At 19.2% G+C, this 15,800-nt stretch overlaps 9 protein-coding genes across 9 annotated transcripts; 5 read left to right on the top strand and 4 right to left on the bottom strand.

Annotated features, from left to right (window-relative positions):
* Positions 1-525: 525 nt before the first annotated feature.
* Positions 526-2,181, top strand: DDB_G0286841 (MAST family protein kinase; the record flags this gene model as incomplete). Its single annotated transcript, XM_632430.1, has 2 exons — positions 526-593; positions 861-2,181. 2 exons carry the CDS (start codon positions 526-528, stop codon positions 2,179-2,181), a joined length of 1,389 nt encoding a protein of 462 aa, XP_637522.1.
* A 1,928-nt stretch (positions 2,182-4,109) lies between these two features.
* On the bottom strand, positions 4,110-5,140 carry gtaW (GATA zinc finger domain-containing protein 23; the record flags this gene model as incomplete). Its single annotated transcript, XM_632429.1, has 2 exons — positions 4,110-4,844; positions 4,988-5,140. 2 exons carry the CDS (start codon positions 5,138-5,140, stop codon positions 4,110-4,112), a joined length of 888 nt encoding a protein of 295 aa, XP_637521.1.
* A 1,110-nt stretch (positions 5,141-6,250) lies between these two features.
* On the bottom strand, positions 6,251-7,849 carry gtaM (GATA zinc finger domain-containing protein 13; the record flags this gene model as incomplete). Its single annotated transcript, XM_632428.1, has 2 exons — positions 6,251-7,243; positions 7,316-7,849. The coding sequence occupies 2 exons, from the start codon at positions 7,847-7,849 to the stop codon at positions 6,251-6,253; spliced, it is 1,527 nt and encodes a 508-aa protein (XP_637520.1).
* A 1,008-nt stretch (positions 7,850-8,857) lies between these two features.
* On the bottom strand, positions 8,858-10,459 carry DDB_G0286835 (hypothetical protein; the record flags this gene model as incomplete). Its single annotated transcript, XM_632427.1, has 1 exon — positions 8,858-10,459. One exon carries the CDS (start codon positions 10,457-10,459, stop codon positions 8,858-8,860), a length of 1,602 nt encoding a protein of 533 aa, XP_637519.1.
* A 719-nt stretch (positions 10,460-11,178) lies between these two features.
* On the top strand, positions 11,179-12,165 carry DDB_G0286833 (hypothetical protein; the record flags this gene model as incomplete). Its single annotated transcript, XM_632426.1, has 1 exon — positions 11,179-12,165. The coding sequence occupies one exon, from the start codon at positions 11,179-11,181 to the stop codon at positions 12,163-12,165; it is 987 nt and encodes a 328-aa protein (XP_637518.1).
* A 335-nt stretch (positions 12,166-12,500) lies between these two features.
* On the top strand, positions 12,501-12,824 carry DDB_G0286831 (hypothetical protein; the record flags this gene model as incomplete). The annotated part of the gene is made up of 1 exon (XM_632425.1): positions 12,501-12,824. The coding sequence occupies one exon, from the start codon at positions 12,501-12,503 to the stop codon at positions 12,822-12,824; it is 324 nt and encodes a 107-aa protein (XP_637517.1).
* A 446-nt stretch (positions 12,825-13,270) lies between these two features.
* DDB_G0286829 (hypothetical protein) lies at positions 13,271-13,852 on the bottom strand (the record flags this gene model as incomplete). Its single annotated transcript, XM_632424.1, has 1 exon — positions 13,271-13,852. The coding sequence occupies one exon, from the start codon at positions 13,850-13,852 to the stop codon at positions 13,271-13,273; it is 582 nt and encodes a 193-aa protein (XP_637516.1).
* A 623-nt stretch (positions 13,853-14,475) lies between these two features.
* Positions 14,476-14,667, top strand: DDB_G0286827 (hypothetical protein; the record flags this gene model as incomplete). The annotated part of the gene is made up of 1 exon (XM_632423.1): positions 14,476-14,667. One exon carries the CDS (start codon positions 14,476-14,478, stop codon positions 14,665-14,667), a length of 192 nt encoding a protein of 63 aa, XP_637515.1.
* Positions 14,668-14,873: 206 nt separating this feature from the next.
* Positions 14,874-15,044, top strand: DDB_G0286859 (hypothetical protein; the record flags this gene model as incomplete). Its single annotated transcript, XM_632422.1, has 1 exon — positions 14,874-15,044. A coding segment is annotated over one exon (171 nt), but the record flags the coding sequence as incomplete, so codon positions are not given.
* Positions 15,045-15,800: the final 756 nt, after the last annotated feature.

Raw genomic sequence — 15,800 nt, 5'->3', positions numbered from 1 at the left:
AACAATACTAAATATATTTCTTTTTCCTATTTTTATGTAGTGTGGTTTTTTAATGTGTGAAAATAAGTGAATTTTTTTTTATTTTTTTTTTATTTGTTTATGTGTATTAAAATTTTATTTTTTTCAAATAAAAAAAAAAAAATTATTTCAAACCCCACTTGAACACACATCTGTGATTCTTTTTAGCGTGGTAGTAGTAACTATCTATACATTGAAATTTCAATAAAAATAAAAATAAATATATAAAAAAAAAACAATAATATTTTTTTTTTTTTTTTTTTTTTTTTATTCCAGGAATGATTAAATTGGTATTGAATTCATCAAAACGGTTTTTTGCTATTTTACAAACAAAAGCATTATTTTTATTTAATTTTTAAATTATTATTTTTTTTAATTTTTAATAATATTTGTTGTATGATAAAGGGTACAATTTAATAAATAAAAATAAATCGACCGGATAATTAAATTTATATCATAATTATTATTTTCTAAATCCTAATCTGATCATACAATAATAAAATATAAATGTTTATAATAAATAAAAATTTACCACATTTTAAAAATGACTTTTCTGATTATTATTCAAAATTGGAGTATGTTTTAATTTTTATTTTATTTCATTTTTTTATTTTATTTTTTACATTATTAATTTAAAAAAATAAAAAAAAATAAAAAAAAAAAAATAAAAAAAATACTAATTATTGAAATTTATTTAGTGATAATGTAGTTACATATAAAATTATTTATATAAAAATAAATAATAAAAAAAGGTTTATAGAGTATGGTGAAATTGAAAATTACCAATTCATTAATACCAATTGTTCAAATAAATTTTATCAAGATTATAAAATAAAAAAAAGTAATGACCTTTCAATATCATCACCAAAATTTGAAAGTCCAGTTTTATCTCAACCAAAAGTAAAACCATTATCACATGATATTATTTCAATATGTTCAACCAAAATTACACCATTAGATGATTTTAATTTTTTAAAAGTGATTTCAAAAGGTGGATTTGGAAAGGTTTATTTGGCAGAAAATAAAATAACCAAAAAAACAGTAGCAATAAAAGTAATAAAAAAAAGTGATACAATTAAAAAAATGATGGTTGATCAAGTTAATATTGAAAAAACAATTTTGTCAAATTATAAATGTAATTTTATTGTAGAATTATTTTCTTCATTTCAAACTGATAAAAAACTTTTTTTCGTTATGGAATTTTTAAATGGTGGTGATTGTGCATCATTATTACGTTCATTTAATAATAATATGCCTGAAGATTTAACAAAGAATATTATTGCTCAAATAATAATATGTTTAGAATATCTTCATAACCATGGTATAATTCATAGAGATTTAAAACCAGATAATATCTTAATAGATTCAAATGGTCATATTAAATTAGCAGATTTTGGTTTATCAAAATTTGATTTTGTTGATGAAAGTTGTAATATTAAAATTTTAAAGAATTCTTTTACTTTGTACAACACAAATAATAATAACACTACTGAAAATCAAAAGATTCTTGGTACTCCATATTATATTCCTCCAGAGGTAATTTTGGGTAAAGGATATGGTAAAACTATTGATTGGTGGTCATTGGGAATCATTTTGTATGAATTTTTAATTGGTTATCCACCATTTCAAGAAGATGAACCAAATGAATCAATTAATCCAAAATCAGATAATGATGAAAAAAATGTAAGAATAATATTTAATAAAATTACAAATCATAAAAAAAAACTTTATTTTCCTAAAAAGCTATACCCAGTGGCAATTGATTTAATTGAAAAATTATTAGATCCAAATCCAAGTGTAAGATTAGGTGCAAATGGTGTTGATGAAGTTAAATGTCATCCATTCTTTTCAGAAATTAATTGGAAAATTTATGAAGATCAAAAGGTATTGGTTTTTCAACCATTTGTTGAAAATGATTGTGATACAAGTTATTTTATTGAGAGAAAAGAAGAAAATAATAAAAATAAAATTAATGATGATATTGATTCTTTAATTTTAAATCAAAATAATCAAAACATTTATAAAAATAATAATAATAATAATAATAATAATAATAATAATAATAATAATAATAATAATAATAATAATAATGATGATAATGATGATGAAAACAATATTATAGATCAAAACTTATTTATTGATTTCGATTTTCCCACCTATTAATTTATTATAAATAATTATACCAATAGTTTTAAATATAACTCAAACTGTTTTAAACATATTTATAATAATAAGTACAATTGTATAATAGTAATTTAAAAAATATTAATAATATCAATAGTATTTATAATGCAAATAATACTATTAATGATAATCAACCATTAGATACAAATGATTTGGTTCCAAAATTTACCAAATCGAAATAATGGTTAAAACCCTATAATTCATATGAAAGAGAAAGAAAGTAAAAAAATATAATAAACAAAAATATTTTTATAAGGTAGTTGTGTTTTCTGTATTTTTTTTTTTTTTTTTTTTTTTTTTTTTTTTTTTTTATTTTATTTTATTTATTTTATAACTTAGTACCATACATTTTAAACTGCAAGAATTACAAATTATAGAATTTTTCCATTGACTATTCATCTTCTCTTATTATCATTATTGTTTTCATTATTGTTTATTATTATAATTTTAATTGTTAATGTATTTGATTCCATTTTATAAAAAAAAAAACAAAATTAAAGGAAAAATTAAAGGCTAATAAGCAAATAATGATGTAAAATAATAAAACAATAAAACAATAAAATAATAAAATAATAAAAAGAAAAAAAAAAGAGAAAGAAAAAAAAAAAAAAAAAAAATTAAATAGATCACATTATCGATACTTGCTTTGAAAAATTTTTTATTTTTACTTTTTTATTTTTATTTTAAAATTGATCAAGCAGTTAAATAAATTTGATCACCAATAAAATTGATACACCCAATCGTGTTCAAATAATACCATAAGATACTAATTATGACCATATTTATCATCAAAAAGATTAGAACGATACTGGACCAATTGGCATCTTGAATTTCATTATGAACTTTCTTAGTTGTCACCTTCATACATTGAATTTTTTTTTTTCAAAATAGAAGTTGTTTCAAATGTATAACGAATTCTATTTCGAATTCATTATACATTTGAGGCAATTTCTATTTTGAAAAAAAAAAATTCTATCCATGAAAGGTGACAACTAAGAAACTTCGATAATAGATTCTATAAATTTACAAAATTGGACTAATTTATTAACAATAGATCAATACTATTTAAAGCATAATGAATATTATTATTATAACTATTATTATTATTATTATTATTATTATTATTATTATTATTATTATTATTATTATTATTATTAAAATAATGTTTACAACCAAAGTAGAGTTGCAGAGAAAATAAAACTTTAATAAAAAAATAAAAAAAAAAAATAAAAAAAATTCAGATATTTTCATAAAAAAAATTCAGATATTTTCATAAAAAAAATTTAGATATTTTCGTAAAAAATAATCTAAAAATAAATAAAAATTTTTAAGTAATGAAATTAAATAGTATTTTATTTAAAATAAAAAATAATTATTATTATGTTTATCACTTTTAAAATGTATTTTTTTTTTTGGCATTATCAATTACATCTTTAAAAATTTAATTTTTTTTATTAGAATAATCAAATTTTTTATTTTTCTTTTTTATTTTTTTTTTATTTTATTTTTTATTTTTATTTTTTTTTTTCTGATTTGGCCATCCTTTTTTTTTTTTTTTTTTTTTTATTTTTTTTTTTTTATATTGTGGCATCTATGGTTCGATTGAATTAGAATGTAGTTTAGGTGAATTGATGGCAGCTTACTATTGTGGTATAATTAATGATTTCAATGATCAATTGGAATTGGTATAGATTGATCAACACCTCAAAATAAAACCAACTGTGGTGGAGTTTTTAATATTGAAAATAATAAAAATAATAAAAATAATAAAATAAAAATTAAATAAATGATTATATGCTTTATTTATTTATTTATTTACAAATTATTATTAATGATTAAAAAATGTTACATTATTTTGATTTTTAAAAAATAGTTTTTTGATAATTATCAAAAAGGATTTAGAAAGGTTAGTTTAAAATATTGTGGATACTATTTTGATTTTTTGAAATTTGTTCTTTTTTTCCTTTTTTCAAATAATTCAAACCACAAGGATTGCAAAGATCTTCATTTTGGTCATTGAAGATACCTTTTCTCCAATATGAAGTAAAGGTTCTTCTACAAACATAGCAACTGTCTGGTTGAATTTTAGATGGTCTACCTCTTTTCTTGGTTGATTCTGTAGTGGTATCATCACTGGATGTATTGCTAGTTCTTGTATTTGTGCCATCGGTTGTATCAGCAGTATCAGTGGTAGCAGTGGTATCAGCAGTACTGGTTGTAGTAAGATTTTCAGTTTCACCAGAAGAACTAGTGGAAATAACTTGGTTTGGTTTCTTTGTTACCCTTGTTTTAGATTTGGAAACTCTTTTGCTTGGAGATGTTGAAGGGGAAGAATTAGATGATTTAGATGATGGTGGAGTTAAATCATTTGATTCCAATGGTTGACTCTTATTAGTATTGTTTTCAATATTTGAAATGACATTTTTGGAAGTGGCAGTTTTGGAAGTGGAAGCAGTGGCAACAGTGGAAACAGTGTTTGTTGTAGTAGTTGTAGTTGAATCAGAAATGGTTTGTAGCTCAAGTTGTAATTGGTACTCTTGAGAATCATAACCTTTCAATGTTGCAAGACAGTCTGAAAGGACGAGAAAAAGATTCTTTGTACTTCCAAAGTTCTCTAAAACCAATAAGATGTGTCTATGAATCTTAAAAAAAAAGAAAAAAAAAAAAAAAAAAAAAAAAAAAAAAAAAGATTTAAAAAATAAAAAGATTAATATCAATAATTAAATTATAATAAGATTTTAAAAAAAAAAAAAAAAAAAAAAAAAAAAAAAAAATTTATAAATACATTTTCATAAACAAAAGTTCTATTAGAATTGATTTTTTTAATTTGCACATGGATTTCTTTTTCTCTTTTGGAATTTATATCTTTGGTTGTTTGTACTGGAATTATTTTATTTATTTCATAATTAATTGAATTATTATTATTTCTTTTAACCATTTTAAAAAATTATTATTATTTTTTTTTTTTTTTTTTTTTTTTTTTTTTTTTTTAAAAAAGGGGAAAAAAAAAATGGGTTTGGAAAGGGGTTGTGAAAAAAAATTTAATGAATTGGGGGTAAAAAAAAAAATTTTTGAAAAAAAAAAACCAAAAAAAAATTTCCCCTTTTTTTTTAAATTATTTTAAATTTATTTTATTTAAATTTGGGGGTTTGGGATAAATATAGGTATTTTTAAGGATTAAAATTTTTTTTTGAATTTTTTAAAAGAATTTTGGGTGGACTTTCATTAGAGATTTAACTTTTTTTTTTTTTTTTGAAAAAAATTTTTTTACCTTTTACAAATTTTATTTAAGGGTTGTAATAATATTTTTTTTTTTTTTTTGGATCATTTTTTTAATATTTTTAAAATCCATTTTTTTATTATTTTTAAGATCAAAATTTTTTTTTTTTTTTTTTTAAAAATAAAAAAAAAATAAAAAAAGGGTGGTTATCAATAAAATTTCAATTTTTTTTATTTTTTTTTTTTTTATTTTTTTATTTTTTTTTTGTTTTGAATAATATTTTTGTTTATAGAGTCAATAAAAAAAAAACATTTATTTTATTTTAATAAAAAAAAAATTTTAAAAGATTTAAAAAAAAAAAAAAACAAATAGAGATAGGTCCAAATATTTAAATTTGTTTTTATTTTTTTTTTTTTTTTTTTTTTTTTTTTTTTTTTTTTTTTTTTTTTTTTTTCATTAAGACCAGTTTTAAATATTTCTTATCCAACCATTTTAATTTTGATTTTTGATTTTTTCTTCTTTTTTTTTTTTTAAATTTTCTCTATTTTCATAAATGATATATACACCACAAATTCAAATATAAAAAAAAAAAAATGATTTATATTATGTATTTTAATAAACTTAATATTATTTATTTTTTTATTTTCTCACTTTTAAATTAAAAAAAATAAACTTTATATTGAATTAAAAATTTAATTAGAAATCCAGATTAATTAATATAAAAAAGTGAAAAATAAATTCGATTTATAATATATTTTTTAAAAATTACAAATTTATTAATAATAAAAAAAAAAACAACCAAATTTTTAAAGAACCACCATTAAATAGTTACTCGTCTTCATTTTCATATTCTTCACCTTCATAATATTCATCTTCATAATCATCACTATACAATCTTGAATAAATACTATCATTATAATTATCATTATTATTATTATTATTATTATTATTATTATTATTATTATTATTATTATTATTATTATTGTTATCATTATTATTGTTATCATTATTATTGTTATCATTATTATTGTTATCATTATTATTATTATTATTATTATTATTATTATTATTATTATTATTATTATTATTATTATTATTATTATTATTATTATTGTTTAGGTTATTTGTGCTTGAAGTTGTTGTGGTTGTTGTAGTAGTGGTTGTTTTTTTTTGATTAAGATAAATAATTATTTGGTTATCTATTTCAGAATTATGGTCATTTAAAATATTACTGATTTTATTTTTTTTTTTTTCTATATTTTCCTTTTTAGTTTTTTTCATTGTTCTAAGACCACATGCATTACATACAGAGGTACGAACTTCATTAATCAATATTCTTCTCCAATATATTGAACATTTTATTTTACAAATGGAGCACTCAAATGGTCTTACTTTTAGTGGTCTACCTCTTTTTGGTATAGTTGGATTTGGATTAAGATTCATATCTAATCTTATAACTCTTTTTTCCTCAATTTCAGGTGATTCACCATCATTGGTTTCTCCATCATCTTTTGATTGTTTATTGTTTTTTGATTTGCTTTTACTACTATTTTTTTTAACAATTGTTGAGGATTGTGATTTTTGATTTTGAGGTTGAGTATAATCATTCTGGAGATTTGGTGAATTAAATGCAGAAGATGGAGGTGATGAAAAGGTAGTTGATGAGCAATCTGAAGTGTTATTTAAATCAGTATTAGTTTCAAGTGGTAACTGAGGTGTTGGAAAATTATCAGATGGAATAATTGACATACTATTCGGATTTACTGAATATCTATTCACATCATCAACCAATATGCCCAAAATAACATTCAATAAATTTACCTTATTATTTTGTATAATTTAATTAGTATTTATTTAATATCATTATTAACTATTATTAAATTAAATAGCTACCTTTCCTGAAATTAATTGAAGGAAATTTTGAATATTATTTATTATATTGAGGTAATTAAAATTATTGAATGGTTGTTCACGAACTAAATTGGAATCCAATATAAAATTATCAATTTCATAAACAATTCCATTTTCATTTTTTGAGAAATTATATGTTTTGTTTGTGTTAGCAGAGTTTTGATTTGCTGATGTATTGGTAGTGGTTGTATTATCATTTAAAATATTATTAATTGAAATCTTATTGCCATCATTTAGTTGATAATTATTAAAATTATTATTATTATTATTATTTATATTATTGAAATTGTTAGCATTATTATTATTATTAATTTTATTAAATGGAGGACTAATGAAACGATAAAAACTATTATTATTATCAATATTATTATTTATATTATTATTATTATTATTATTATTATTATTATTAATATTATTATTATTATTATTATTATTATTATTATTATTATTTTTACTATAGTCGGCCCATCTAAAATAATCAATTTGATTAAAATTATTTTTTTTTTGATTTTCCATTCTTTTTTAAAAATAGAAAAATAAAGAAGAAAAAAAAAAGTTAAAAAGAATTATATATTCAAAAAATAAAACAAATAATAGTTAATTGCTTTTTTTTTTGGATTTGGGGATAAATCTTTATATTGTTGTAAGTGTAAAATTCTACAGATTGAAAAATCTATAAATAATTAATATTGTGTGAGTGAAAAAAAAAAAAAATTAAAAAAATAAAAAAAAAAAATAAAAAAAAATAAAAAATAAAAAAAAGTTGGTGATTTGGATCATTGTATTGAGATTCAATTTTTTATTTATTTATTTTTATTTTTTATTTTTATTTTTTTTCAATATCCAAAAACAACACAATCCCATTATTTTTATTATTTTTATTATTTTTATTATTTTTATTATTATTATTTTTTTTTTTTTCTCAATTTTAGTATGACTAGCTGAGTACTCTAAAAATAAATTTAATAACAGAAAAACACCAACAACATGTTGAAAAAAAAAATTAATAAATCAGTTTTAGAATTACCTTTTTTATAAATCTATTTTGATAGAATCTTGAAAATCTCCTTTCTTTATTTTTTCTCAATTTTAAAATTTGTATATTTTTAAGTGGATCTATTTTTTTTTTTATTTTTAATTTGATTTTCAAAATTCTATTGGATTGTAAACAAAACAATGGTGGTTTTGAAGCACACGAAAAAAAAAAAAATTAAAAAAAATTAAAAAAAAATTAAATAAATTTGATTGCTAAAAATAGTATCAATATTTATATAAGTGTTATTTCTAAGTTTTTTTTTTCTTAAAAATTAAGTGTATTAAAGTTTAAAAAAAACAATAAATAAATATATTGTTTATTTTTTTTTATAGTATTTTTTAAGAGGTTGTTTTACTTTGGGCTTTCGAAAAATAAATAAAAAAAAAATAAAAAAAAAAAAAATAAAAAAAAATCTTTTTTATTTTTCATTTTATTTTTTTTTTTTTTTATTTTTTTTTTTTGAAATCACAATATGGATTCAATTTTATTTAATTTTTAATTGATTTATTATAAAAACATTTAAATGTTAAATAGTTTTTCCTTATATAATCACCAGTGAAACTAATTTCATGTAAATGAAATTTAATAATTGTTGGATTAATTTTTAATAAATTACTAATTGTGTCAATATAATATTTTGAATTATTTAAAGTATCAATGAATTCCGATTTATACTTTATTATTCTTTTATTTGCCATAACATATTCAAATAGTGAAGGTGTATGAAATCCAGATAATCTTAATGACTTTATTGATTGATTATTTAAAATCATTGAACCGAAATTCTCAATAAATTCCCTCGATATCGATGTTGAACTTGATTGATAAGAACCAGTATAAAACTGATTCAATTCAAAACTTTCAGGACAACGATGTGTAATGGATAATGATGTTAAATATTTATGATTTAAAATTGTATTATAAATAAATAACCATTTCTCATTAAATTCTTGAATTGATCTTGATGTATTACAAGTACAACATGTTGTACCATTAGCATTAGCATCATTACTATTATTATTATTATTATTATTATTATTATTATTATTATTACCGCTTAAATAATAAATTAATGTATCAAAACAAATTTGAAATGATAAATATTTAATTTTTGGAGAAGATTTTAATAAATGATATAATTCATCAATTGTAATTGGTTCATAATAATTTAATTCTTTGAATGATAATAAACAATTATTAAAAAGTTCGTAACCTTTTGAAAATTGGATTATATTTGTGGTTGGAAATAATAATAACTTTTTAGGTTTAAAATAATTTATATAGTTTAATGCAACCAATTCACATTCCTCATCAAAATCAGACCAAATATTTAAAAGTGAAACATTTAAATTAATATTAGTATTTATACTACTTTGTTGTGGTTGGTTTAGTATTATATTATCTTGAATTTCATAAATATCATGAATATCAACATTTATGTCAATTTTATAATTTTGAATTAAAGGAATATCGTTACCAAAACTGTACCATTTATCATCTGTATTGGTGAATGTACTTGTTAGAATAACTTTTTTAAGATTTTCTAATTTTGGTAATAATTGTTGTTGAATTTTTAAACAATACTCTTTTGAGTAAATTTGTGTTAATCTTAAAACTCTAATATTTTCAATTTTCAATAATGAATACTTGGAATTTGAATTATAATTTGAATTTAAAATTGAAAAATCATTTGCAACGAAAAAATTCTTTGAAATTGTTTTAAACCATTCTTTACATGTTAATGCAAAATTAATTAATTTACATTTATATCTTTTTTCAGATGAAATTGATTTATAGTAATCTTGATTCTTATCTTTTCTACAAACTTCACTAATCATAATTTTTAAAATAAAACGTTGTAAATAAATTGGTAATACTATAATAGGTTTATTTTGAAATTTAAATCTTTTATTATTATTATTATTATTATTACTATTATTACTATTATTATCATTATCATTTAAATTATTTTTATTATTATTTTTATTATTATTATTATTATTATTTAAATTATTATTATTATTACTATTATTATTATTATTATTATTATTATCAAAATTAATTTCATTTCTATTTATAATTATTTCCATATTTTTTTTTTTTATAATTTTTTTTTTTTTTTTTTTTTATACAATTAAATAGTTTTAATATTTTTAATTATTTTAAAATGTTTTTGATATTATTAGGTTGAGGAAAAAAAAAAGAAAAAAAAAAAAAAAAAAGGAAAAAAAAAAAAAATAATTAAATTAATTAAAAAAAAAAATAAAAAATAAAAAAAATTAAAAATAAAAAAAATAAAATAAAATAAAATAAAAAATAATATATAAATAGAGAGGGGTGAATGGGTTTTACAATTATTTGAAAAAAAAAAAAAAAATAAAAAAAAAAAAATAAAAAAAATATAGTTTAATTAAAAAACAGTGTTGTGATCTATTTTTAATTTTTTTTTTCATTTTTTAATAAATTATTTGTATATAATCATATAGTTAAAAAGTTAAATTAAAAAGATATAATATTTTTAAATTTTTATACACATGAGCCAAATCAATTATTTTCTCTTTTTTTTTTTTCAAAATAAAAATGATAATTTTATATATATCTTTTAAGTGATTTAAGATTTTGTCTCAATTATAAAAAAAAAAAAAAAATAAACAAATAAATAAAAAAATCAAAAACCTTTTTCCAAAAAAAAAAAAAAAAAATATCTTTTTTCAAATTTTTTTTTTTATTTTTTTTTATTTTTTTTTCTGTACTTTTTTATTTTTTTAAAAAAAAACGAATAAAATTGATTTTAAATTAAAATAAAAAAATGAAAAATGTATTTTTAACAGGTGGTAGTGGTTTTTTAGGAAAATATATAATTGAAGAATTAATATCAAATGGATATAAAGTATTTGCATTAAGTAGATCAGAAACATCAAATAAAGTTTTAAGTCAAATGGGAGCAACACCCGTTATGAGCTCTTTACATGACGAACAAGGTTTGACTGAAGCGATTAAAGGTTGTGATATAGTTATTCATTGTGCTGCGAAATTAGAAACAAATTCAGAATCTGTTCAAGAATTATATAAAGATAATATAGATGCTACTGAATTATTATTCAATATATGTAACCAGTCAAGTACATCATCAGTCAGTGTATTTTGTTTCATAAGTAGTGAAGGCGTGATAATGAATGGCGAAAATATAAACAACGCCACCGAGGACACGCCATACCCCCCCATCGAGCAATTGGGGTGGTATAATAAAAGTAAAGCAATCTCTGAACAGTTTTTATTAGCAACACAATCGTCGATGAGTAGAATGAAAACCATTGTGATTCGATTGCCATTGGTTTGGGGTAGCAGAGACAACGTTTTAGATTATCTCGTTGGATTATGTAATAAATTCCAATGGTTTTGGATCGGTGGTGGAAAGAATTACCTATCAATTGTGCATGCAAAGAATGCTTCCTATGGAATTAGATTGGCAATTGAAAAAGGTGACAACCAAGATATCTTTCATTTAACCGATGGCGAATCTGTACAATATCGTAAATTTTTCACTGACAGATTCAAAAAGAAAGGTGTCTCTACAAATAAACTTCATATGGTTTTACCAACTCCAATAGCCTTATCACTAGTATGGATTATGGCTTTAATTTGGAAATTATTCAATTTAAAAGGTTTACCATTACTCACTAAAACTGGTTTAATTTATTCTTCAAAAAATTTTACAATCAATGATGATAAAGCTAGATTAAAATTAGGTTATACTAATAAAATTAATTATAACCAAGGAATGGATGAATTATAAAAAAAAACAAAAAAAAAAAAAAATAACAATAATAAAATCTGTATACATTTTTTTTTTTTTTTTTTTTTTAATATATTCATTATTTTTATTTTTATTTTTATTTTTATTTTTTTTTTTTTTGGGAACTATAAATTGTTTAGAAAAATAAAAAAATGGAATCCTTATTTTCATTTTTGATTTTTTTTTTTGTTCATTTTGTTTTTTTTTTGATTTTTTTTTTTTTTTTTTTTTTTGTAATTCGTAAAAATTTGAAATCAGTCAAATCATATTATTGTTATTGGTTTTATTTTTTTTTTTTAATAAAAGGATTATAAAAACGAGATAAAAAAAAAAAAATGATGAATTTTGCAACAAGATCAGTACTTAGAGGATCTATTAAAGTGAATAGATTATATACAGCTTCAGCATCATCATCGTCATCAACAAGAATACCAAGCGGTTTTGCATCTGCCACTTCATCAAAATCAAATTCATCCACAAAATCATCACCATCACCAATCAATTCTTTCAATAATAAAACTAATAACATTTTTAAGAGTAATGCTACCAATAACAGTAGTCTTGCTTTTGGTATCGTCGAATTCATGGTATTCAATGGTATGATTTCAACAATAACAACCACCACATTTAATAATAATAATAATAATAATAATAAATAAATACTAACTCTTTACTATCTTTTAAAAATAGACGACGATGGAGTATAATCTTATTTACAATAATACCAAAAAAGAGATTTAAAAAAAAAAAAAAAAAAAAAAAAAAAAAAAAGGAATTTTAAAAAGAAAAAAGAAAAAAGAAAAAAAGAAAAAAAAAAAAATATAGATGTAAAAACCAATAAAAGTAATTTAAATAGTATGGATAGAAAAAAAAAATTGTAGTTTATTTTAAAAAATACATTTTATATATTTTATTATATATATAAAGAAAAAGAGTAAAAATAAAAATAAAGAAAAGGAGAGTTTATTTGCCTTCCCATTTCAATTTTAATTTATTGTGGCAAAAGTCGAAAAGAACATATCCTAAATAATTTAAATAATGGTTAGATAAATTCATAAATATATGATGATTATAATTATTATTAATATTATTATTATTAAAATTATTATGATGGTGATGAAGGAAGGAAGGAAGGAGGGAAGGGGGAGAAATAAAACATACCAATACTGATTCCAAATGAAGCAGATGCACCAACTAAAAATGGTCTGATCATATACATTATAATTGAATTAAGCATTCTTGATGTAAAGTTTTGAATTGTTCCTTCATTATTATTATTATTGTTATTATTATTATTGTTATTTCTATTATTGTTGTTTCTATTATTGTTATTTTTATTTGGAGTTAAATAACTTTGAAATTCTTGTGATGAATTCATTTTTGATGGTGGTAAATAGTATTTTTGTTGATGGTTATCTTTATTATCAATATTATCAATACTATTATTGATACTATTTGAACTATTAATGCTGTTTGATGAGGTATTAATATTATTATTATTACTATTATTCAAATTATTACTATTACTATTATTATTATTATTATTATTATTATTATTATTATTATTATTACATTCGTTATTTTCAATATTATTTAAACTGTTTTTTGTTTTTGGGGAAGAAGGTGGTTGTGGTGGTATTAACTCATTATTACCACTATTTACACTTAAAGTTCTTTTTTTTTCCATTTATTTTTTATTTTTTATTTTTTATTTAATAATTAAAATTGAAAAGATATGTTGTGTGTTAAAAAAAAAAAAGGGGGTATTTTTTTTTTTATATATATTTTACGCGTTATGAATCTGTGTGTTTAAAAAAAAAAAAAAAAAAAAAGTAGATAAATTAAAAATCTTGAGAAAAAATAATTTAAAAAAAAAAAAAGGTCAAAAGAAAAATAAAAAAAAATGAAACAACAAAAAAAAAAAAAGGTGAAAAAAAAAATAAAAAAAATAAATATAAAAAAATAAAAAAAATAAATATAAAAAAATAAAAAAAATTGATTTGTGTTTTGGACAGAAAATCATGATGGGTTAATCAATTACACATTTATCTTTGGTGGTACTTAATTTTTTTAATTTTTTTTTATATTATTATTATTTTTTTTAGAGAATCTCTGTTTATTTTCAAAAATAAAAAAAAAAAAATAATAATAATAATAACAATAATAAAAAAAAAAAGTAATAACATACATTGAATGTTCAACAAAAGATCCAGTGGGTGAAAAAACCACTATTTTTTTTTTTTTTTTTTTTATTTTAAATTATTACAGCAATAATTCCAACAATAATTTAAAAAAAAAAAAAAAAAAAAAATGATGAAAGCATGGGTTATTGAATCATATGAAAATGGATTTTCAGGATTAAAACAAAAAGAAATTTCAATTCTAGAATTGGTTACCAAAAGAAAATCAAGTTTTATTAAAAATATCATCAATTTCATTAAATTACTCTATAATTCAATAATTTTATTAGGAGAATATGAACCAAGATATAAATTGGATTAATTCTAGCAAGTGATTGTTGTGGATATATGTTACAAAGATTGGTAAAAATGTTAAAATTTTAAAATAAATGATAGAGTTTTAACACATTTCTGTTCACATTGGCAATTTAGAGATGAGAAAAAACAAGAGGATCAATACTTTCTTGGTGGACCTATCGATGGGGATGGATTGGCTGAATATATGGATTAGCATAGTGAAGAAATATAATGGAGTTGACAAATGGTCAAGATGTTGATCATGTAGTTGATGTGGTTGGTGGTGATTATTTTAATAAAGCCATTCATGTACCAAGACCACAAGGTCATATCTATTCAATTGGTTTTTTAAAAGTTGACATTAACATTTATGATCTCATCTATAAAGAATCAATATTCATGGTCTGTGGCTCCTCGTGAAGATTTCATTGAAAATTAATTGATACACAGTTTATAATTTCAATGATGCAATAAATGCTTTTAAACATGTTAATAAAGGTTCATTTGGTAAAATTGTAATTGAAATTAATAATCAACTCAAGTCTTGAAATCCATTAAATTAAAATAATAAATTTTAAAAAAAAAAAAAAAAAATTTTCGCACCACGTGAGTTTGTTGGTGCGTTGGCCATATTCAAAAATATATATTCTTTTTCTGTTTACTTTGGTCATAAATGAACTACAGCAAAAATGAAATTTCAGTTTTTATTTTTTTTTTTTTTTTCCTCACCTTTTTTTTTTTAGTTGCTTTTTCCAAAAAAAAAAAAAAAAAAAAAAAAAAAAAAAAAAAAAAAAAAAAAAAACCCCAAATTTCAAAAAATTTTAAAAAAAAAAGGTTTGAAAAAAAAAAAAACCTTTCATTAAATGGTTTTCCCCCCCCTGGAAAAAAAAAAAAAAGTTTTTTTTTTTTTTTTTTTTTTGGGCCCAATTAGTTTGAAACCTTCCAACCAAAATTTTTTTACCCCAAAATTTCTTTCCCTAACATGTTATCTCAAAACCGATTTAATTAAAAACCACTTTTTTTTTTTACCTTTTTGAAAAAAAAAAAAAAAAAAAAAAAAAAAAAAAAAAAAAAAAAAAAAAAAAAAAAAAAAAAAAAAAAAAAAAAAAAAAAACGTTTTTTAATATCCAAAGAAAAAAAAAAAAAAAAAAAAAAAAA

This window comes from Dictyostelium discoideum, assembly GCF_000004695.1.
Source record: "Dictyostelium discoideum AX4 chromosome 4 chromosome, whole genome shotgun sequence".
Taxonomy (NCBI): domain Eukaryota; phylum Evosea; class Eumycetozoa; order Dictyosteliales; family Dictyosteliaceae; genus Dictyostelium; species Dictyostelium discoideum.
The sequence above is the reverse complement of the archived record's forward strand: the minus strand, read 5'-3'. Positions and strand labels throughout refer to the sequence as shown.